Source organism: Thunnus thynnus, chromosome 6, assembly GCF_963924715.1.
Source record: "Thunnus thynnus chromosome 6, fThuThy2.1, whole genome shotgun sequence".
NCBI lineage: Eukaryota > Metazoa > Chordata > Actinopteri > Scombriformes > Scombridae > Thunnus > Thunnus thynnus.
Genome location: NC_089522.1, coordinates 17487722 through 17512910, shown reverse-complemented (window position 1 = coordinate 17512910; position 25189 = coordinate 17487722). Strand labels below are relative to the sequence as shown.

At 39.3% G+C, this 25189-nt stretch overlaps 3 protein-coding genes across 6 annotated transcripts in view; all 3 read right to left on the bottom strand.

Annotated features, from left to right (window-relative positions):
• hoxc11a (homeobox C11a) overlaps positions 1-25189 on the bottom strand; it is a 76543-nt gene that overhangs the window by 6331 nt on the left and 45023 nt on the right. For 2 of the 4 annotated variants that reach the window (XR_010928669.1, XR_010928672.1), the window contains one exon: positions 15705-15920. The exons of 1 other annotated variant lie outside the window; for it this stretch is intronic. The gene's annotated coding sequence lies outside the window, so the exon portion shown is untranslated. Of the gene's footprint in view, positions 1-14475; positions 14531-15704; positions 15921-25189 lie in introns of all 4 variants that reach the window. One more of the 4 variants, XR_010928670.1, reaches the window with a different exon arrangement.
• On the bottom strand, positions 6756-14469 carry hoxc12a (homeobox C12a). Its single transcript, XM_067592265.1, has 2 exons — positions 10076-14469; positions 6756-8885 (listed from the first exon to the last, which is right to left on the bottom strand). Exons 1-2 carry the CDS (start codon positions 10662-10664, stop codon positions 8647-8649), a joined length of 828 nt encoding a protein of 275 aa, XP_067448366.1. The 5' UTR covers positions 10665-14469; the 3' UTR covers positions 6756-8646.
• Positions 17786-24368, bottom strand: hoxc13a (homeobox C13a). The gene is made up of 2 exons (XM_067592262.1): positions 21624-24368; positions 17786-19202 (listed from the first exon to the last, which is right to left on the bottom strand). Exons 1-2 carry the CDS (start codon positions 22285-22287, stop codon positions 18946-18948), a joined length of 921 nt encoding a protein of 306 aa, XP_067448363.1. The 5' UTR covers positions 22288-24368; the 3' UTR covers positions 17786-18945.

Sequence of the window (25189 nt, the reverse complement as noted above, 5' to 3'; positions counted from 1 at the left end):
GTTAGGGCTGTTGATAGGGACAACTGAGAAATACAAAAGAGGAGTTTAACAGACTACACAGTACACTAGGCGAATTAAATCGTTTTAAATGAATGAGAAATAGTACTCCTAACTGCTTTTAAGTCGGTGCATTTTTCATAATGTGGCAAAATATGACCAGTCAACGTCCATCACCTGGCAATATCCGCCTTCCGAGGGCTTAAACATTGACTATCCTCGCCTTGGTGCGCACAGACCATCAGTCAAGGAATAAGGTTTATCATGTGTTTATTTCCCTGGATGGACGACTCACAGCAGCTGATATTCTGCTAGCAGTAGGACCCAGGAAAGTTTGATTTGGTTGCGCCAAATGAGCATGCCAAGTATATGCCGAGTTTGCACGCAAAATGGTCTGTATCTGAGTTTTGAGTCCCTGTTTATTCTATATTATAACGACTCATACTATGATAAATAATATAAGAGAGGCAAGTCTCAACTATTCAACATAATAGTCTAAATGTTCTGTTGAGCTAGGAGATGGTGTTTTAAACATTTGCTCTTCTTCGCTTAAATATTACTGTTGGAGTACTAACTTTACGACTGTGTCTGAGGAATTTAAGCTATGTATTGCTACCTCGCACCATAATTACAATGGCTTAACCTAGGTGTCACCCTCTTGTTGAGAAGAGCTCTCAGTTCAAAAATGGCGATCCTAAATATTGCAGTGTTTCTGCTCTGCTTCGATAAATCCTGTGCCAAGTGATACAACACTCTCAACACACACAAAACAACACCACCACATAGAGACACATATACAATGGGCGCAGTTCACCAAGACACTGCTGCACAGTTTGCTGAAGTCAAGGCTAAATGTGGGAAGCCTGTGTAATCATATTACTGTCCCCTCATGGCCTAGATAAGTTTAATTGGATGTAAGTCGGGCAGTTAAACTTGGCTGTATGAGCTGCGAACAGTTTCAAGCAACACTAAAGAGCCTTTTTTTTTCTTTCTCTCTCTTTTTTTTTTTTTTACTGAGGTCTCAGTGAATGCACCTAGCGTGAAGCGTTTGTGGTGGCAACAATAGCTTACAAGATAAGGATGTGTGTTGCCGTTACATTTAGGGGAATCTCCAGAGTGTATTTCTCTTTCAACCACTAGGACATAAAGCTTTCACAACAATGTGTTAACTTTTTTATTAGAAGTATTAAATGATTTCACATCACAAGAAATCGTCCAATAGTGTCTACTGGCTCCAGCTCCAATGTGTTATTTAGATGTCCTAGAAAAAAACCTAAAAGTCCTTTGAGCGGAGCAATAGTGAAGCCTGAAGTGTATCTCTCTCTGAACAAATTCTAGATGAGTAAAAAGTGAGCTTGTGTTTGATATTTTGCTAGAGGGGCTCTCAGCTTCACGGTTAATACCATTCTACAAAAGTCAAAACAAAAAAAAAAACTTCTTGGGGCTATGGCCTGTCACATGCTGAAATATATTTAAAACGATATTTTTAGGCGCGGCCTTTGTTGGACCTCTAGTAACTGCACAGTCAATCTTCTAAAATATCAGGAAATCACCTTACAAAATCAGCAGGCATAATGTGTGCAATGTTAGAAAACAAATAAACGTTGACTTACTATCATAAATAAACTGATGTTTTTTTTTGCCGGGTTTCGGAAATTACGCACAGGACGGCACAACATTACGCACGACCAGCGAAGCATTACGCAATGGTTTGTTTAGGAATGTGTTGACTTGCAAATGATATTCTTAGTTTGGAGACAAATATAACATGATAAAATATAAGTTAAATCATATTTTGTCATAATTTGTTGATGTGCATTAATTGTACACATATTTTGTCAAACGTTAGAAGCAAGCGTTCCACTAGGTGATATTTTCCTCATTGTTTGGTTCAATCTTGGTCTGTTGTCACCAAGTCTCGTCAGTAAAAAAAAGCTTTGGGCTTCGTGCGTGCAGGAGGACAAATGGCATCGTCGTATTAAGGACCTAAAGTTGTATTAAAATTATTTGTCATTGTTACTCCGATCAGTGCAAATTCATCCTGTATTTTGAACATTTATTTCAATTAAGATGAAGCGCGCACTGGCTGTTGTTTTTTTCGCACCGGGGGTCAAAATGCATTATTTTAGTTTGCGCTGGCCTTGCACAGGACTGGTTCGGCATGTGGACCCAAAAATAGAAGCTCTGAGCTTTACGCTAAAGATACAGATATCGTTGAAATGCCTGCTCAAACAGTTAGTACTAATGTTTGCTTTGCCGTCTGAACTGCATATTTTTCCAAGCTTTTCTTTTGAGCCAGACCTTTAAACACATAGAGACACTGAAGATAAAAAATATTGATATTCATTTAGGAAAAAAAACCGTATAGTCCAAACTACACCGCCTGTGCACTGAACCGACGCTGGACAAACTTGAACAGGTGACATATAATTTTCCATCTTGTATAAAATTATACGCGCTTTAAGCACGCAACACCGGTTGTGCAGCTCCATGCTGCATACTTGACCTTCAGCGACTGCGTTAAGGTCCACGCCTGAAGAGGACAGTCCACGTCCAAAATGCTAAACATTTTAGGAAGAATGCACTACATGCAATAGGCAGCAAAAGAGAGTGAAATCAGTCTGTTTCTTCAAATCACTGAATAATGCGATTGGAAAACTGAGATTGAATAATACTGAGAGCGTATTACTGATCAATTCGGCCGCTGACAAATGCCGTAGACGTTCTTTACATTGTCACTCTATATTTCAAAAGATCTCAAAATATAAAAGCAAAAAATAAACAATGCCAATCATGCCATGATAGGCCAAAAAAGAACAACAACATGAAAACAACAGGCCACAGATTTCGCAATCCGCAACCTCAATCAATTTTGAAATGTGAGATGTCTTTGATTTCTGTCCATTAGGAACAACTGGAGGCTCTTCCAAGGCAGCAATGAAACCTTCACATCCCGTATTAAAGGCCGCTGGACTCGCGATGCTATTGGAAAAACAAATTGATAAGATGGGACACCTCAGAAAAAAACAGAGCTCATAGAGAACTCATTTCAAATCATGTCAAAATCGATACATAACAGTTCTGAAAGGAGTGAAACGATATGGATCTTTCATGGTAAGCATTCTACCTATACTGTCTTTCTCTATCACATTAACACACTCTTTCAAATCACACACACACACACACTGTCCCCGCACTCTCACTCTCTCCCTCACACACACATACACACACACACACAGAGAGAGACACACAGACACTCACGCATGTCCACACACTTACTCGCCCCCACACACTTTAGTAGGAATAACATTGCTTTCTATTTCTCTAGCCAGCTTCGTACCATAAACGGCAGAGGGGTGGCGGGGGACGTAGACCACATGCCACACAAGTTCTCTGCGAAGGGCACTGTGAAGCGCACTGACCTTTGGGACTCGGAGACAGGCTGCCATAAACAGATTTAGCCAGTCTCAAAGTCAAAAGTGCTCAAGAGCAGTGAAAGACCTATTGTAAAGACCTGCAAAGCCAACTGAGATTTCATCCTGTTTTACAATCCAAATATCTTGAGGTTTCCCGCACTGGCGACAGATTTCTTTAAAGTTTTTTTAAATTCCATCATAAGGCCTTGTGTAGAGTGAAATATACTAAATTAGAACACATACAAACCAAATAAGTGCACACTAATATTAGCTTAATGCAGTGGTCATTTTTAGCTTTTTACAAGAAGGGATGGCAAGTAAAAAAACGCACACCAATGTTTAGGGGATTGTTGGATGTGGATGCTTAAAAATATTTCCGGCAGAATGAAAACGTTTGTCTCCAGGAAAAAATGCGAAAAATACTGAACAGAAATATCCGAATAAGGAGGCTGTACAGAAAGGTCATCCATCACCAACACAGCTAAGTACAATTTGAAGTTCAAGTTAAAAGTACATGTTTAGATTTGTGTTTGGCACCGTTCAGAGAGCAGACTGCCGCGTTATTCAATCCAAATAAACCCACAGTTTCACGCAGGAAACACACCAACAAGCCTGCAAACACTAAATACTGTTGGCATCATAGCAGCAAATACTGTGCTGTGTTGAAAGTTACAATGACTTATCATGATATTTTTACATCATTTTTCTCGTTGACAAAATGTGTATTAACATGCACATAGTCGCTGCTGTCAATTTTAGTTTGCAGTGCTCTCAGTTAAATGAATAATAATCTACTGTAATTTGTTTTACAAATCATTGATCCTGGTTAATATGTTTTTTTTCTGGCTCTCTGCATCACCAGATTGTTTTACGCATTTTTTAACAAGCTCAAGGGCGTATAAAACTGGAAACATAAATAATTAAAGCGGATTAATGAAGTTATCACAATTCTTGCTGTTTAAATTTCAACACAGCATACACACACCGTATCTTTTTACGTTTTTTTAGACTTTATTTGTAACATAGTTGACCTTGAAGAATATGTATAAATATGCTTGGGGATCTACAGGACAGTCAGGGGCGTCATGGGTGCATTTTGCATCTATTATTCCCCTCTAACCCATTTAACAAGGCAACACACAAGCACAAGACACTAGTTTATCTCCTTTCATGGTCAACAGCGCATTTGATAGACTAAAAAAGATTGGCGTTGTTATGAATGATGCTCTCTGTATGATCAAATTCAATACACGCAATTTAAGATCTCCTTGTATTATTTCATCGTCTTGGTTAGTATTTTATTACAGCAAATACTTGGTGCACTTAACTTGTTATGATTTGCATCAGACTGGCGTCACTTCGAAACTAACGCACTGAGTGTGTGTCTTTAATTAAAACATGCACGGACGTATGAATGCTGTCATTGGTGCGTGAAAGGGTGCATATTAAAACATTATGGCTGCATTTTTCTTATTATACGAAGGAAACGATTCAAAACTCAGTTGTTAGTATGTCATCTGATATCCACGTTCATCCATATCCATGTTCCAGATAATTCAATATCCTATTTCCATTGAAAGAATTCTTCGCACCATCTTTTAATAAGATGCGTAAATGTACATGGAGAGATTATTTCCAAAACATACATTCAGCGGATGCGACACTTAAAGCTCGTCTCATTTTGACGCGACGTGTTGTATATTTTCACTAACAATCTGAGATTATTACATGATTTGGTTATAATACATATAGAGGTCATTTTGAAAACTAAATTATCCAATTATATATATATTTATTTATGTATTTGTGTATTTATTTATGTGTTTATTTATTTATGTATCTATTTGTTTGTTATGTCTGCAGAATGACCATTGTGGCCGACCGAATAGCAGCGCGTCCAGATGGCCTTTTTCTCTCCTGGAAGACCTAATAGCTCTTATATTCATCGTGCACATGTACATAAAGTGCATAAAGCATTATGCATTATGTTGATGAATACGTTAGAAGGGGCATTTGTTATGGTTTAGGGCACAGTTAGCCTAATATGCGATGGTGCGTCTTTGTGGGAAAGTCAACAGGCACAAATATCAGAGGCTTCTGTCAGCGGCAGAAACAGTATTACAGTACAGCTACTGTAAGATAAAAAAAAGGGTGGCATTGAAGCTCAAAACCATATATGTCTTATCGTGACTCTGAATCTTAAATATATCTTAACTGATAAATGTTCACGCCGATACTTAATAAAACACTAAAAGGATTGTGTTGAGCATTGAGCTGACGTCATCCTGTGTGTGTGTGAGTGTGTGTATATATATATATATATGTGTTGTGATCATGCATAGACTAACTGAGAAAGGCCATGCAGTGGGTCGGTTTGCAGGAACGGCTGATCACAGTTCACTGAAAAGGAAACACTGAGACAGCACAACAGTTTTCCAGTGGACGTACTTCACCTAACTGGGGGCTGGAGGAGACAAACGTATTAATGCTTGGTTAGTTAGCTGATAGAAAAAACACTGCACAGGTCTGCATTGCTTTACACTTCCTTACCAGTAGGGAGAGCTTTGTGGATTTTGGATAAGGCTTTATTATAAAACCGTCTATGTAGTTTTAAAGATATCTGCCATTTGATAGAGTATTTTTTTCATCTGATCTGTGCGCAGGTATTCATGGACCGTGTTTTGATATGTAATTATCACCCATATAAATCATAATGCAAACCAGAAGATAGGATGCAAAGGGAAACGTCAGACCAAGAGGCCTGACTATATGGAGCACTGGGGTGTAACCCTATTACTGCTTTACAGAGCTATTGCGTTTTTAGCTGCACCGTTATAGGCTTGTAGCATATCAGTGACATTGATTAGGTCCAACTTCAAAGCAAACCACAAGGGTTCAGGTACAAAAACGTGAAGAGGCTTTTTTTTTTGGTTGAACAGTAATGCAGTTGTTGTGTAGTCTTCCAGTGTGCTATAAGATAGGAATATCATTCAATGCAAGATGGGGGTTTAGACTATGCATCTGGCCGCCATTTTGCATAGAAAGCTATCACAGCTACCTATCTTAGTGGCCATAATAAAACAAGGCCAACCTGTGTGGGCTCCAATTGCTTATAGTTCACAGCATGTACAATTATGTGCCAACAAAACACCCTCTCAAATGCTTCCAAATGTCCCATTAATGTTCAGATCTTTATTTCACTGCGGTGGACACATGTATTTTTAAACTGTGTTACAGGTCACGTCTAATAAAATAATCCCACCAGTCAGCAGTCAGAAAACCGGATTTTAAAGCAGAACATTCAGAGAGGCAACCTAATGACAGACTGAGGTAACACCAATAAACGTTTCAATATTCTGTTTATTGAAGACCTTACGCATATACATTCATATCATTATTACTTTTACAAGACAATGTAGCAATCCTTACAAGCGCAAAGAAGGGAATGCAATGAGGGACGAAATAAAAGAACGATGACAAACAGCTAGTACACTGAAACAGAGTTTCTTTAAATGTCAGGTATGGTAACATATCTTGCACACCATTTCTTATATCCATTCTTGGAAGTATGATATAATAGGCCTACATTCCCAACCCTCACAACCACAAATAGGCTATATGGAATGCGATATTGTACAAGACGATCAATAACATAAAGCACTATTACATAGCGATAAGGGATCCTCAAATAGGATGCAAATAGTAACATATGTAATTTCATTTTACAAAGTTATACACGAGTACAAGGTAAGGAAAGGGACAACATTGAGCACATTGCAAGGAGCAAGTACATTAAGAAGGCCTAAGAGGCCCTTCGTCCATCCATCCTAATAATAATAATAATTATAATAATAATACATTCTTTGTAGACGTTTATGTCAAAAATGTTTTAGGTTGTGTTCGCTTCTGATTTGTTTAAAAAAAATTATATAAAAAGTCACCTACAGAAAAAGTGGCCCGCAGAACATGACTTATAGCTATTTTCACATCAATAACATGCTGCAAATACATTTCACTGCTATAGCTTACTCATAATACATGACAGATGATGCATTCGTCCCGAATTAAGGGAGCACACACGTAGGTCTATTATCAAGGTTTCTAAATGTCTACATAGTTATTCTCATTATGAGCACCAAGATTCAGAAATGCTTTTTCGGGCCTAAAAACTTATTTCCCCTCCACTTGCAACTTTCGGCGGTCGCCTTGTCTAACCAAGTTGGCCTTAAATGTACTTAAACTGTTGAATATTTCGTTTAAAGATCCTTGCAAGTTTAATGTAGAATACGCTATTTTTTTAAACTGGCACAATCTGGACGTGGACCTTCGATAGCAGCTCAAAATCGTATTCAAAATCGGTGATCTCACTCAATTAAAGAAATGCAACCCACGCAGGATTCTGTGGCTGTTGTTAGGACAAGTTGAAAGGTGATAAAAGTAAGAAAATACCTTTTAGAAACTTGTTAGCACGCAGTCATAAAGATATCGGTATGGATTACATTGCGGTTTTAGTCCTCCCTCTCCTCATGCAGACTTCCAGACTTCCTGTCCGTGACCGTGAACGTGCCCACAAACGCGTGGCGAAAACTATGGGGAAGGAGATAAGGATGGTGTTCCTCTTACTCAGCAAATTATGGTTGTGGAAGGATTAAGCAACCGAGAGGGAGATTCCTAGTTATGCGTTCATAATCTCTGAGAAATTGATTGTGCGTATGCGGCGCCAGCCTGCCAGTCACACTCCTCTGTCTTTCTAAACCTCAATATTATTCTTATGCTTATTTTTTTAGATTTTACCAAGTGGCCCCGTTTCCTACCTAATTTTTTCTGACTTAAAAAAACGAACAAATAGGATGTTGTCATTATGTGTGATCCCAAACTGAGCTATTGCCTTGACGACATATTTCGCGTGGCTTACATTTGGGGAGTTAGACCAATCTCTTGACACATCAGGAAAACCAAGAGATGCATCCAGACACAAAAAAACATTGTCACAGCTTTTTGTGCGATTATAACATGAACGCAGTCTTAACTGACGTTTTTAATGCCATATAGTGGATTGTTTTGGGCTTGTGTAGCCCGCACCTTTAAGAAGAAAAAAAATATATCAGAAAATGTTGTAATAATTGTCTGCAATGTAAAAGATGGATAGATGAGTGCATGCATTGAAAGAAGACCTAAGAGAGCGCAGACGGTTTGGCCTTTACTGCCTATCGATTCACTTTCTGCCGCATCTCTAAAAGTAGGCCAGAGCTTGCTCCCTCAGCATGAGTCTCTTCTTCTTCATCCTGCGGTTCTGGAACCAGATCTTGACTTGTTGGTCGCTGAGGTTCAGACGGTCGGAGAGCTCCCTCCGCCGCTGCCTGGTGATGAACTCATTCAGCATGAATTCACCTTCTAGCTCAGCCAGCTGAAGTTTGGAATACGGTTTACGCTTCTTTCTGGTCCGAGTGTGCATCGGGTACCACGGGGCACCTGGAGGAGGGGGGAGGAGGAGGGGGGGGCACACAACGGATTAGTCACCACAGTTGCAAAATCACGGTCACCTCCAAGGTTATGAGGAAGCCTACAGGGGCGTCAGCTGTCCATAGCAAGCTGGGGTAATTGCCTTACTGGTGGCTAAGTTCATTTAATATTCATTTAAACATTGTAGTGGAGAGTAAACTGCACTGGAGAGAATATTATTCCTACAAGCCAAATTTCTATGTAACGATTGAAGCACTCGTTTCCCCCAAAAGATGTCTGCGCCTGTTGAAATGTAGACAGTTTTTTCAGTCTCATAGAGAAGTTTTCTGTATTTTGCAGAAGATTCCAGATGCAGGGATTGTGTTTTGTATCAGGGTTGAGAGAACTGACGCTCCTGGAAGCTGTCACTTCCTCAACACACACACACACACACACACACACACACACACAGCCCCAACTGGATTTGTTTTGATCTCTGCCTCAAAACCTTTTTTCAAGGCCACCAAAACATGTCCAATTTCGCACAGTTTGTACACATAGGTGTTTGTTTTTTTATTTTTCAAACTCCTCTATGGAGGCAATCAGTACACAGCGGTTTATGTCACAGGAAGTTTTATGGTTGCAGTTAAAGTTGCATTAACGTGATAATTAAGCCGTGCTTGCAAATACCCCTACTTATTTGCGAGTTTCTGAGCATATTAAATGACGCTTGAGCGCACAGCGACAGATATTAATTCTGTTTACGAGTCATTAAAAAGAAAACTCTCTATTTGATCCAGTCAGCCAAAGCGGCTCACCTCTTTAAATCACTGCACTAATTTGTGTGCAATAAGTGCAACAATACACCAATATCAAACATTTATATGCATGAAACACAGACCGCCATCTAAACTATACGGAAATGTGATGACATGGCTTATCGTTTATTCAAAAGCTTGGTAGGCACTGTGGATTGGTGAGGTTATCTATAACTGTATACAAGCACATGGCGCGTGGAGTATTTTAGGGCAACCCCTAGCGGCGTTTGCACACCACGCAAGCACCCAGCAGGCTAATCCAGACTGCAATTGTGCATCAAGATAACGAGCTCTAATGATTGTTTAATACCGCAAGTGTACGTTGTGTGCAGCCTCCTTATAAATAATGTGAACGTGCCTTTGAAGTAATTGTGATTTTAGAGAAAAAAAAATAGCACCCACCTCCGCCTGCGGCTATGTTGCTTGAATGGCTTCCCGGTGACACCAGGGTCTGTGTGTCGCTGGATGTAGGCTTGCTGCCCTCGTTGAGCAGAGAGGAGCTGGAGTCGGACTCCATTGACTGACAGGATGGCGGGTCTTGCGTTAGCTGCTCGGTCCCATAATCATATTTGGAAAAGGCGGCAGTGGTGCCAATTCCACTGTGCATCCCGTGGTCAGATGTTAGGGATGATGTGTCTCTCGCCCTATCCTCTCGTTTGAGGCTGTTGCCACCTGAACAGGTCTCCCTGTTTCCGCTGCCGTTGCTATAATAACATTTACCCTCTTCTGGTCTGGTAATTTCACACGACCGATTGAAAGAAGGGTTAATAGACACGGGGCTGCTAAAGTAGGATTGAGAGTATCCATTGCACGGCTCCGAAGGATTCCACGGGAGGGAGCAAACATTGTCCCTTCTCGGGTAGGAGAGAGACGGTAGCCCCGCCAGTTGTCCCCCTGAGGCTCTAAAATTCGGAAAGTAAAATGTGTCTCCAGTGTGGATGTTTACCAAAGGTCCCACAAACCCTGGATTAAGGAGATTATGCTCGCCCATTTCCGCGGGCCCGACCAACAGCTTCTAGTTTATTGCAATCTGACATTTAACATAGTTAAACCTGGAGGGGCGCCTGATTGGTCATCCTCAAACCACGTGTCCAGGCTAACTTCTGCTACACATGGTACCACCCACTTGGTCCATCTCAGACAAAACAAAACATTAACTTCTGTATTACAGAGGTTTATATGCTTTTTAAAAATACTATAAACCTTTTATTAAAAATGTAGAATCTTGTTTTTCTTCACTTGAGCCATGCTGAGTCCAAAAAAGGAGTCCAGGCTGCTTCTCTTTTTACACTCGTGGAACTGTCAATGGCCTCGTTTAATATCTTTATAAGCTGGCAAAACTTTTTTAAAATGCTTTTTCTTATGAAAACTATTTTTCTTAAAGGAGAGGGTGCATATGACATCTTGTTTTCTAGCAAATTATGGTTGAATTCCATGTCATATAAAGCTGTGATGTCCCAATTTTACAAGCTTGTTTTAAGAAAAGACTGATGCTCATTGCCGCACTCTACTCATATTTACAGTAACAGGGTCAGCAGGTTGAAGCCACTGGCTCTGTAAAAGAGGACGATATTCTACAAGGTTACTTTAAGAGGGTATATTTCACATAATATGCTCTAGTACACCTCACATGAACAACTTTAACAGATACCTCCAATAAACGTTCGCAGCCAAACTCTGGTGGGATTGTTATACCTCTCACAATTCTTTTATATGAATTTTACAAGATATCAGAGGGCACTTAACTGATTCAATCAGCCGAGTCTCTCGCCTTTATATCTCGCTAATTAGTTGATTTGTGGATTCAGTTCTGAAGACACTGAACAAATATGTGATGTGCCATACTGTGGTGACGCCTCTGTTCTGACAAAAAAAAAAAAAAAAAAAAAAAAAAAAAAAGAGGACTCTTTTATAAACAAAACTTTTCTCAGAGTTCACCACAGAGTACTTTTTCTGCAAAACTTCGCCATGAAGCACAAGATTCAGGCCTTCCGCCAACAGCTGGCGCAAGAATTTCTAATGTGGTCTCTGGTCATCAACCTGACCAAACATCATCCTCAAACATATTCTTATGACTGACCCGTGACTTCTGCATTCCTCTCCCGCCTCCACATTAATTGAAAAAGAAATCCAGCAAGACATTCAAATCGTGTAAAAACTTTCTGTATTCCGCAATATCAATCCAGTAGCTATTCTGACAGTCTCGATTTCCGTTTATAAATTCATAATTTACCGCCATCACACTCTCGACTACATGTACGGAGGACAAAATCAATTTATGGATCACAAAAGTTGTCACATCTCAGCAGGGGGCATCTGCTTATGTCTTCATCATGACAGTTTTTTTATTTCTTTTTTTTTTTTTTTTTTTTTTTTTTTTAAAGTCTGACTACATCAAGGACAAATTGTTTGACTCATCAAAAACACGGAATTAGAGTAAGAAAAAAAAAAATCCTAAATATAAACAAGCACACACTTAAGTCGCCGCCAATCCACTCAAGTTCACGACGCAGAGTCATGGTGGGTTGAACTTGATATTGAACTCAAATACTCCATTTAAATAAACAGAAGTAGTAGAAATTACAACCAATAAAATACAATAAACATATAAGAGGGGCTGTGGCAGCTGAAAGTGTGGACTAACAGCCTAATGTCATAAAGTAATATGAATATATTCCAAGATGCGCCGATAGCTGTTACGCTGTTTTAAAAAGCAACATATCATCTTTCTTAACGTGGTTATCCTAGAATAAAAATAATTGACAAGAGTCCAAATAATAAAAATAAATAGTCTCATTTAATTGAGTAATTAACTACTAGTATTTTAAAGGTAAGGATGTATAAAAAAAAAGTGCAGGGTTACAGCGCCGTGCACATGCGTGCTGAATGTGGATAGTTGCGTGCAACACATTTGCCAATGAGGTGTTATGTGAGAACATCAGCATTCATTTAAACATTGGGTTGGAAACGATTTGCAAGTCAGCCGATATTTGATATCTGGATCCTTCACTTGTGACCATCTATCCTATCTAACCCAAAGGCACAGGGCCTTGCTCCAGCCTTAAATAGAAAGAAAAATATCAAATGTTTAAACTGGAGAAGCTCTTAGGGATGATTTGCGGTTTCATTCTGTCCTTTGGACTCATTGCTATCTCCTATCATTGCACATTCTTCCATCTAGTTAGTGAGTCTCGTAATGCAGCACAACATCAACCTAATATTATATTCCTCAGTCTTATGAGCAGCACTGATGTGTCTTGATATCACTTCACAGCTTCTCGTGTTATTATAACAGTTACCAAAAGCAAAACAGTGCAGTGTAATGTTTACAACAAAATGGCCCGGACGGGTCATCCAGTGAGAGAGTAACTTTTAGGCATGTAGTCGCCACTTTACCTCGGTGAAAGAGGCCATGTGTTGCGCCTCCTTGTCTCGTCTCTCCACGCCTCCGATCCACTGCTCCCACAGATCCGCATTTCACATTCAAACAACTGCTCGTCTGTTCAGTACATCTCTAGCACAGCGATGATGTCATAACTGACCGTGAGCTATATGCCTTGTGCTCTCTCAAAACGAAAATTTTGACATCAAAAAAAAGAACTTGGTAAAAGGAGAATATAGCACTGTCAAGGTCACTGTCTAGTACACTGTCTGCTCGATATTGAAATTACCCTCCTGGAATCCACTGGTCCTGTCCAGACAGGGCAATAGCCTCAACAAAGGCCTTTTCTTCCCTTTTTCTCTCTTTGATTCTGAGCAGACAGGTTGCCACAGTTATAGCCTTGTGCAACCCTTTAAAGCTTCCTTCAAGGAAAACAAACCACCAAGGGAAGCCTTAAGAACCCACAACAGTGGGAACGTTTTAGTTGAATGGTTTGGCTGTTCTTTTTCATTTGTTTACAACAACAGACGATATTTAATGCGGCTTTGCTACATAAATAACATCATTCTTTCTGACTGTGCTTACTATAAAATATGTATGCTATCACTTAAAATTGTTTGTTAAGAATAGCCCATATCCACCTGGAAATAATAATATTATATTATTTGAATTTCAAAGTCTCCATAAAAATATAACACACATTTATAGCCATTCAACTCGAGTAAGTCTTATATGGAAATATGCAGAATAAAGCACAGCATTTATAGTAAAGTTATAGATACAAACATTTGAACTTGACCGTCACTTAGTATAAAGTAATAAAGCTGTTAGCTGCCACAAGGTGTTGGTCAAATAAGGAAATATTCAAAAGTAGATATTATTTATTTTTTAATTCTAGATTGAATAAACTTTTAGAGTGTGTGTGTGTGTGTGTGTGTGTGTGTGTGTGTGTGTGTGTGTGTGTGTGTGTGTGTGTGTGTGTGTGTGTGTGTGAAATCAAGAAAATCAAATGCAAACTTCTCATCCATTACGGGATTGTATTCACAGTCAATGTAATATGAATTTTCACACCAATCTTGGCTCATGAAGTCAACCAGATGGGACTCAATTGTAAGAGCTTTTACACACAATGCGATATTTTAACCACTGTTGTGTTAATGTCTGCTGTATAAGTTCTGATATATATATAAAAAGAGGACGTTAAAAGGAAAAATAAATAAATAAATAAAACGACTAAAAGTCAAAATCCTGCTTAATCTTGTTGTCTTAAACTGCTCCGAAATGTAATTTCTGGGTATTATCGGATATATTCCAGTACTATGTCCATTTAATCCCAAAATGACAGCCTAATGGCATTAATATAAAATTTAATGTAAACAACAATCTCATAATAAAACAGCTGAAAATGATTAGGACTCACGTGGCTTCAGCTACAGCTTGTGGATTTGCTATGCCATCTTCAACAGATACAACTGCTGCATTAAAGTGAACAACGATGTCAGCTCAGCATTTCAAAGACATAACAGAGAAACACACTGGAAAAAAGTAAAAAAATAAAAAATAATAAAAAAATTAAAAAAAAAATACTCTGAGCTAAAATGATGACAGTGCAAAAAAAGACGAATCCTCTCATCTAAAATATCCCTAATCTGGAGAGTGTTGCAACACTTCCTGATATTTTCCTCTGGTCACCACCAGAGGTTATCAGCCCCCTGTCTCATGTCTCTGGCTGCCAGCGGCCTGCAGCTCTGACGCCTCCACACACAACCAAACCCAATGCAACTTTTCACACATTTTTATGTTTTTAAAAGCAAAATCAGTGGCTGAGCAGGTTGCAAGGCGTCAAATATGTTTTACTCTAGTTTCTTTTCCGTTTCTTTATTTTTAAAGATGCTGTCTGGTTTAGTGAGTCTCTCTTGCTTCGGCATAGTAAATGTTAATCCTGGGTGTGTATTTGATGGGGCGACAACTTCAGCAGACAAAAAAAAAAATGAACTGCAGTGCTCGGCTACAAGGATATTTTTCACGATTTTCAACTATATTTGTACAAAAAAAACCTCTGGGAATTTGCGTATTTGCATATTTATGTAGCCTATTCATCCATCGTGATATATATTATTCTTTCTACTCTAGTCTATTATTGTATGTACATTGAAAATTAAAATTAAGTATCCATGTAATTTAGGCTACAAAAGTATTTTAGTATTCGTGCAAAATAAGTTAAATTGACCCTTTGAAATACACTAACGTTTAGGCTAAATAAATTAGCGTATTCTGCCAGTTTTATTATATTATGTTATTGGAGATCGTAATATGGCAAATACATATGTTGCAAAATATATAATATGTTGCTACACAACTTAGAGACGATTTCTATTATAATTTATGTTCTAAAATATCATGAATAAAAATATAAATCTTGAAACACGTCTATTTTCCCACAACTTCCACACCGCTGATCGCACTATACTTTGAGGAAAATAAAAATAACAACTCAGCACAACACCAAGGTCACTGCATTATCCACCATATTTTCTCCCATTAAGTGTTGTCTGTTCAACGCACTGCGTTTGTTGGGAGCTTAAAAAGTCATAAAGCAAAGTCCATGAGGGCCTGCTGCCATAGTAAGTAAGTAGAAAACGGCCATACCTTTAATCGTTATATTGTGGGCGACGTCGTAGCTATTATCATTTCCTCTCGCTGTGTAGACAGTATGGCTGCTTGCTGCGGATTACTGGTGTTGGTGTGAGACGTCAATAGCCCTACCTGTCCTCCGTGGTCAATAACACACACCTCATGATGAGTGCATGAAACCATTGGTGGTTGCAGAGGCATGGGCCAGAACAACTACTTTTAAGAGGACTTCTGCAAAACAAAACAGAAACAGAATCCAAATAAGGGCCTGAGAGATGGTCAGAAATGCAGGTCAGAGGATATCGCTACACTTCCCCTTTTTTATGTATTTATGGCATGTCATTAAGTCCGGCTGTCTAGACAGGGAAATAACACCTTGTTTGCCTACAAACAAACCGCCAGCATTGGTGTCCAGCCCCCTATTTATTATTCACAATCTGCTGTGATGTCAAGGTCAAAGTGACTGCATAGTCATGGTCAAGGGTAAATCAGGAGACCCAGAACTTTCCACATGGATTGAAAATCCAGGAACCAGACAAACACAAACGCGAAGTCTGACGGCTTGGATTGCAATCAACAACCTCAAAAGATCTGATGAGGCTGGAAAAAGTTAGTCAGGCCAGCCAGCGACTGCATGGCCTACCGAGAAATAAAGCTAAACACAAAACTGGCACTGCAACTGGTGTCAGCGTGATTTATTTATTTATTTATTTGTTAGATTATTCTGTAGGCTTTAGACGTTCATTCGTTTTACGAAAGAAAAAACAGAACGACGTCGTATTTATATTAATGCGACTGAAAATTGGTTTTATTCAGATTAAAACCTGAAATTACATACTTGAGATAGATTAAACGAAACGAAGATTAGCCTCAGTTTAAAGATGGTCCAACTTCTACTCGTATCATTATTCTCGGAACAATTGTTTCACACTCTGTATTGTAACTATGTTAAACTGCATCGTCCCTATCAAATAAAATAAATAATTCAAATGTAAATTGAAATGTAAATCTAAACGTTGTAGCCACTTGTTCTTTCCCTTTTCATAACTGTAGTTTAAGTGGTCTAACTTGCCTTTTATACTTCATAGCACTCTCCACATATTCAAAAACAATTACCGCATGCATGTGGTATCCAAAATCAACTAATATGTGAGCAAAACTACAGAGACTCTGCAATGCAGCTCTACAATACTTTTCGCGCTCAGTGTGTGTGTGTGTGTATGTGAGAGCGTATATGTATTTTCACTGTTAATACACGTCAGATGAACAAAATGACGAGTTAATATAAGTGGCGAAATGAAATTAATCTTCAAGTTCATTGCAAAACTCACCTGTGCTTATTAGACACTGGAAAAAGTGCGTTACAGCAGAGTCTAACCAAAATCCAAATAGGCGCGGGGCCGCATCCGTATATATATATACAGGCTTTATATGCTGAAATAATACAGTTCCGCAAGCAAAGGTTTTGCCATTTTAATTTACTCGTATATTTAAATCTCGTACAGCACATATAATCAGCAAAATGTGGGCATATAACTAAATACACTTGCTGGTGTCGAGGAAAGATAAGTGCTCCTTGCAGTCGCATATGGATCTGTTACAATGTTCCTATTATACGATCAACAAGAACTCATTTGGAGACCTACCTGTGGAATATGAATAAAAAAAACCCGAAAATACTCATCTGTGATTAACAAGTACATGTTTCTGTGAGAGCTGAAGGATACATTGCGTAATACCTTTCGACCTGATTGCCGTGATTATGCCAACTGAACTTCTGCCAGGTAACAGGTAACATCTCTTTGGCATTAGCTTTAATTAAAATGCGGTGGGAGGGTGGAATAGATTTGGACATTGTGACTTTTCTCTCTCCCGCCGAATCTATTTCTCTGAAGTGATTCGTTTGAAAGATCAGATCCAGTAAGTTTTCACTAAATGCTTCCATTTGGAACAAAATTTGCCCAGATATCAAGATTCATTTTGTATTTTTCTTCGTTCGCAAGTGTGAGAAAATGCGCGTCGATGCTCATTAAGCACGCGTCAAGGCTGAATTATCTCCTGGTGCCATTAGCAAGACTCCAGGATGCCAATAAGTTTTAATCAAGCACTGTGCAATATGAAATCTCCACAGTCTCATCCGCTGCTGATGTTACAGACCAAACTTGAGGAGGAAAGGCGACAGTGGTTAAAGCTTTGTGCTGCTTACTGTAACTTGAAACGAAAGGAAATGCTGCAAATAGGATGGTTGATTGACTTTGAATATTTGATCATTTTTTCATAATCATCATTTATTTATGAAACACGTTACCAGTACGCAATTCAACACCACAATACAGTTCACATACTGCACGAAAGTAGAAATTACAGGCTTCGTACAAGGCGTGTGATCAGCTCCAATGCTACACTAACAAAGAACAAAATAAAACGATTGTGCATTTATGTGTAATACTCACTGGTTTACAATCATTCCAGTTGCATGACAGAATCCTTCACTGATAAAGGAAAACATACAGGTCTTGGGATATTCCAGCTTACAGTTCCGCCATACTAGATAATATGAATTAAATAATAAAGGCATTGCACTATACAGATTAACAACATAGCAGCCTTTGTTTTACCCAGGCTTAAGAGAACATACCCCGCAGAGAGGAACATAGCTTTTGAAATTCAGAAGGAATAATTTTTTTTAAAAAAAAGAAAATCTTTCTCCCGAGAGTCCTCTCTGTGAGTTGTTTGTTGAAGATGTTTAAGTCTCTCAAGTTCAACATGTCATTATGCCACAACAATTCCCGTCCATATGGCGGTTATTTTCCTAAAATGACATCATCTTACGAACCGTCTCCTCTGTTTTCATCTGCCCATTGTCAAATGTCATCAGTCCTTTTGAGATTTGGCTTGGAAAAAAAAAAAGAAAAAGAAAAAGAAAACACGCAATACTTGTCTTTGAAATACAGATATCGTTTTAAATATTATATATTTATATATGTACATTCATATAAAACAAATGTGAAGTGAATTTTCAATATTTTCACAGTTTTTAGAGCATTGTCTCTAAATTGAAAACAGGGGGCTGATGGCATGGTCGATGGAGATGGTGATGGAAGTTTAACATTGAAAAAAAAAAGGAAAAAAAAAAAAAAAAAACAACACTCAGCCAAAATGTTCTTCAGCAACGATTCTCGATGCAAGAGGTAAATATATGGCATGATGTTTTGGAAGGTATGAGTTGCAGTTTCAAGGAGGTCGCTCATCTTAATCAAGTGGTGTGCATGTGATTGTTCTTGGATTTACTGACAAATTTCTTCTCCTTGACTCGCCGGTTTTGGAACCAGATGGTGACTTGACGCTCTGAGAGGTTGGTGGCGGCCGAGATGCGTCTTCTCTTGTCTTTGGTGATGAACTTGCTGGCTGCATATTCTTTCTCCAGCTCCTTCAGCTGGATCTTAGTGTAAGGGACACGCTTTTTACGCCCACGACGGTAACTGCTGACCTCAGGCTGCAGTGGCACAACATCTGTGAGAAAAGGAGAAAAATGCCAGGAAAATATTAGACTATGCGTAAAAAAACACCGCAATGTTTCACAAAATCAGCAGCACTGCAGATGACAAGACTAGCCTATTGCTGAAGCAAACTGGGCAATGTTGCAATGTTTGTGTTTAAATACTGATTTCACCAGACATAAAATAAGAAAGTAGTTTGAAATAATTTAATTCTCAAGGTGCAACCCCCGCTGTGCCCCGTGAGTGTGTGTGTGGTGAGTGTGTGTGTGCGAGCGTGTGTGTGTGTGTGTGTGTGTGTGTGTGTGTGTGTGTGTGTGTGTGTGGTTGTGTGTGTGTGGTTGTGTGTGTGTGTGTGGTGTGTGTTAGGTGGGGGAAGGGTGGGGGGTACACTACAGAAATTTTGCTGCAGTCAGGATCTCAGGTGTACTGCACCTGACATAAAGAACGCAATTATAAAATCGTCTACGCAAGTTCACTAATGTAAAATATCAGCCTGCAGAGTGCTACACAGTGAAAGGCCATCGTTTGTTACTTTAGATCACTATCAAGTTACAGACACTACAATTGTGCATCGTTTCTAATCGCCAGTGATCATTTATTTTTTTCCTTCGGCTGCATGTCAATAGGCCTACTTAATCTGTTAGTTGACTAGACTACACAACTAGTATTATAGATACATTTCTCATGTAGATTTTAATGAAACTGCTAATAATCAACTACAACGGCGGTAATACGCCTAGTTAGAAAATAGAAATCTGAATCTGGAAACTAAACTGACAACTGAAAACTAAGTTTTGAATAATTCTCAAGTTACATGTGAAGCACGCCATTTGAGTAAAAGTTCGCAGTTTATAATTTATCAACAGTTCCCTGGATTTCTCTAAAAATTTAGACCCAATTTTCTCTATATGTTCTCTCTAAATCTATTTACAAAGCACCAAAACCTTATGGTAGTGGTTACCTTGTTCAGGTAAGTAAAGTTTTGGGATCACACCCTGTCCAAGACTGGAGCTGAGTGTCAGACAGCCAATGAGAAACATGACAGGACAAGAATGGCAATACCTTGAGAAATAGTGGCAAGCTGTGAGACATGAAGATCCTTTACCCCGTGTCATTTTACAGTCTGTGGTTGTACATATTTCTCCACACTTAGTGTGCATATACGGTTACTACAGCTCTTAATTTAGGCCAAAACAATATTATCCTCGCGCCATATTTGTTACCCCTGCATAATAAATACTCTGATCTAAGTGAGGATGATTGAGTGGAGTGTGTTGTAACTGTATATTTTTTTTATTTTAACGCAAAATAGTGTGTCTGTGTGTGCGTCAGTTGGTGTGTATGTGTGTATGTTATGTGTGTGAAGCGACACAGGCAGGCAAGGACAGCGCGCGCTTGTGTTTTTGTGCATGTGTCCGCGCGCGTTTGACTGCGTGCCCGTGCTTGCGTGGCTTGCTCTTTTCAATGTAAAGGGGGTAAATGTCGTGTGGGAAGTTCAATCAAGGTCTGGGAATATCCCTATCTGAAATTAAAATACCCACATATTTGACAAAGATAATAAAACCTTGTGGTGAAAGAAGCAGCCTAGTAAACACTCTGTAAACAGCATACTGACCGGGCTCCTGTGTTTATCATCAGATATTTTACATGTATGATAGCAAGTAAAAGCAAAAGGTGAGCCTGATTTATATTGATGTGAACTTATCAGTCGTTGTGAACAAATTGTGTGGGGTGATGCTGAGGTCTGCATGCAATACAAATGTTAGGCGATTCCTGATATTATGCAAAAGACTGTGGACACATCGCAGGGCGCTGAGATTTATTGGCACAGTCCAAACACGGCAGGCTAGCTTAGTCACTATATTGTCATACAGGGGGCAAAGGTATGCACAGTTCTTCCTTTCTATCCTACGTGATTGAAACTGAACTATAATCATCATATGACTTCACAGGGTAAAAAAAAAAAATGTGCAAACTGCCATAAGCAAATACTCGGTTCCTGAATTATTAACTATTCGAGGGGCCATCATGCATCTGAAAAGCTCATTTAACTTACAATTCGGTCATTTTTACGCATACTTCTAAGAAAATGCATGAAGAATTGTTTAATGTCAAACAGAGGGATATCACAGCCTATAATAGCAGAGTCCATAAAGGACATATAAAAACTGACAAGGGGATTGACAGTTGTATGTTTATTCAGCACATTTAGTGTTTCCCTGGACTTCTTGGTGAGTTGATATTGGCACTTTAGCATAATAAATTTCAGAGAGTAAGCAATAACATCTTAGCAGAGTAAACATATCTGACAACATTTAAATAGCTATCTTAATGTGATGACACCGGTATTAAAAGCATACGAGCCGCTGGACTAACTTATGAATTCCAGTCTGATGAAGACACATTAAATAAATCAAATATAATTTTTCCATACCTGGAAAAGGTGATTTCCAAAGATGAGTTGACTGCGTTTGCTCTTTGGAGCAGTACACCTGCCCATCCCAGCCATTCGAGAGAGCCCAGTGCTGGTAGCCCTCCATGGGGATCAAGGCGTCGTGCCGCGGTTCAGGATGGGCACTGATACTGGGCACCACCGACACATCGAGATATCCGGGAACAGCCTGATATGAGCTGGCGAAACTCGGGTAGAAGGCAAACTCTTTCGCCCTGGTAGACAGTTCTTCCGTGGGCAGCGCTGTGCTAGGCTCGGCATATTTCTCTGCGGGATGGTACGAGCAGGGCTTCTGCTGCAAGTTCACGTTGTGCGAATGAGATAATCTACAGCCGTAATATGGGTTTCCAAATGGATAACCGTAGCTCAAAGATGCACTCGATGATGTTTGGGGAGCGGGACACTGACGGCCGGTGTCTGGAGAAGAAATATCCGAGTAGACGGAGCCCTGGTGGGTCGCTATGGTGCCAGAATGTCGTCCCAGCGCGGGGTGCGACATCAGGTCCCTGCAGTGGGTCGCAGGGCAATTACCGCTCAGTCCCTCCATTGTTTGGCTTTTATTCTGGTTGTTTTCATTCGGGCTTTTTTCATAAACGTACATCAAGGTGTCCGCCCAGCGTGGATGCAGAACCAGCGAAGTCGTCATATCAGGGGCTGCCGATGCTTTTTAAAAGTCGACTACTCCAAGACGGACACCTCATTTCCAACTACATTTTACACTAAGCGCATGCGCACACGAGGCCCTAGTGTGTCCACTTCATTAAGAATCTGGCACGTGATACGCTAACAAGTCCTACGAGATTGGGCTTGTGAGTTGGGGCAGAGCAGCCCTTTAAAGACCCACTGCCTCGCATGTCACAGTTTTTTCCTGCAGAATACCGAGTCATATCATTGGCTTAAATCATCGAGACCCACACCCTTAAAGGGAAGTTAGGATACTTTCAAGATATGGGCAAACGAAAACAACCTGTGAAATTTGGCCGACTCCGAGGATTGCAAGAGAATACAGCAGAATATAATACATGTCACAATTGGTACATGGAAAATAAAAAAAACAACTATTTCTAATTAAAAATCTGACTCTAAATCTTGCAGCTTGCTTTTTGACGCATTGGTGCGCCAACTTTGTCTCACTTCGTTGGCTGCTGGGTGGAGGCGATATACTCCAACTAAGGTTCAGCTTGATTATTAAATGTAAAAAAAAATAAAGAGAAAATGGCTGAAGCTGGAATCTGTGGTCAATTTGATGTCCATTATGAAACCAAAAATATTCAGCATTAAGAAATTTACAGCTGTCAAAGCAAACGTGTGTGCGTAAACACAAACCGTCCAATCTTATCAAGACTCCTTTTTTGAAGGACGCATTTCCTTTAAACGCGTTCATAACTGCCACAGTGTCACATACTAACAGGCTGAACCTGCTCGTGGAGTATGACTTTTCCAGCATGCCAAAATATTTATGTTGGCTCATTATTCTAATTATGTTGCCTTTCAGAGACTGATGTTGTGGAACCTAAAAAAATAGAGGTGACTATTTTTTCTATTTGATGAGTCAGGTGAGAAAAAAAAAAGACAATTTGGTATGTGCAGGGTCTATGTGTGTGTGTTTGTGTGTGTGTGTTGTGTGTGAGATGCAGAACTAGGAGTTTTAGTATTAGCCAAGTTGAATGTGTTGAATGAGTGTCATGCACCTCTGCAGTAACAACCGCAGGACGAGGTGAGAGCCATTCCAGGTAAGATACCGTCATTGCAAACTACATTTTAGCAAATAGATTATCTTTAATTCGAAGATAGAATCACAGTAATCTCCTACAATGAATGATAGCTTCATTTAGTTTATATAAGCTACAGCCATTTTTTTTTTTTGGGCAGTATGAGTGGGCAAAGGTATGCTCTCTCTAAATATTCCCTGTTAGGCCCAAAAGCGTTTTCGGTGATAATGAGCAAATTAAAATGACCATCAAAAGAATTCATGTGATGTTTCAGTTTCACTGGAGTATTCATTCATAGCACAAGTAGATGCTGACGCTTCCAGGCAAAAATAGGAACAAGGGACGGCTTTCAGCTGGACTGTGTGCCACAGACCTTATTTAATTAGACAACATGGTAGAAACGCGGACCTATTTCTCCAAAACATCTTTTTATTTAATCTCGTCACTAGGCCGCATAATCATGTTAGAAATCAAATTGCGGAAATGCCTTATTCCTCTAGTCTGCAGGACTTTCTTTAAAATACTTCGAGGTTAAAAATCTTAATCCTGGCTGTATTTTTTTGAGTTTAAAATATTACCGATGGGATAGTCCCTCAAAGTGTCCATAAAATAGGCTTTTTGTGATGCCTATCCCATGAGTCACTCATAAAGCAGGCCACAAGCTGCCCTACGAAGGATGCCTAGTTTATCAACATTTTTGCACTCTTGGGAATAACCAGGCCACCGTCGAGTATTTGTATACAGCACTAAGGAAGCTAAAACTCTGTCCTTCCTCGGACAGAGACTATAGTTCTTTTGTCTCAAGGAAATTACAACTACGAAGGGCTCATCTAAACGGCAGCTGCACGGAAGTCCAAGGTCAAGGTAAAAAAACGCAGACAAACAGGGTCGTAATCAGAGTCTAGACAGACAAGAATGAACTTCACACTAGAGTATGCATGCAAACTAGCTGTTATTTAGAGAGCTTTACTCTAAAATATTTGCTGTGTGTGAAGAGGGGGAGAGAACTACAAATAATGCCCCGTGCTTTCATTTAAAGGATCAGGAATTTGACAGCCTTTGCGCTGAGAAGGAAACGGGTCCTTCCAAACCAACATATTTTCCACGAAAGCTCACACTTAAGGACATGAGGGCTCTTTTTTTTCTCGCAATTTAGGAGTGATAGCGTGTTATTTTTAGTTGGGTACTTTTTGTTTTCACCCAGCACAACTTCCTCATTAACTCCAAATGTTTGTAAACTATGTCAATAATGTCACCCTAAAGGATACATGTATGATGTAGCGTCCAAATGGGGAACAGTGTCAGAGATAATAGTTGACTTTGTTAATTTTGGAGAGGGGTGGAGGGGACCAACTATGATTTAAGTTACACTTCATGTTGCAATAACCATAAATCAGACGCTCAGGCTGACTGTGGTTTTGCATTTCTTAATATTCTCATAATTCATGTTTCAGGGAGAGAGAAAAAAAAAACAGAAAATTGCATAATAAATTAAAATCTTTAAAAACTAGTGACAACTGGAGAATTCATGAATAAAGTATTTTCCATTTATGAACTTTTGGAAGAACTTACACAATTGTTATACAGTTGCGGTGACAGCAAATAAATGATTAGCCTGAACATTATATATTTAAACGTCTGGCGCATTTCCACCACAGCAAAAATGTGCAAAAAGTCCTGAGACATCAGCTGCCCACCCTGAAACCACATGTATGCCAGTGACAGTCCTGTACCCACTATCTTATACACGCCCTGCAACTAAATTAATAAATAAATAAATAATACTTGACTATGAATTCTAAAAGATTTAAAGCTGTAATACTTTTTATTATCTTT

Bases quoted from the DNA above. Each gene is read 5' to 3' on its own strand.
- hoxc12a (XM_067592265.1), bottom strand. From the start codon at position 10,664: ATGGGCGAGCATAATCTCCTTAATCCAGGGTTTGTGGGACCTTTGGTA. The intron at 8,886-10,075 runs GTGGGTGCTATT...CCCCTCCTCCAG, and splicing joins CAACATAGCCGCAGGCGGAG to GTGCCCCGTGGTACCCGATG.
- hoxc13a (XM_067592262.1), bottom strand. From the start codon at position 22,287: ATGACGACTTCGCTGGTTCTGCATCCACGCTGGGCGGACACCTTGATG. The intron at 19,203-21,623 runs GTATGGAAAAAT...CTTTTCTCACAG, and splicing joins TTGGAAATCACCTTTTCCAG to ATGTTGTGCCACTGCAGCCT.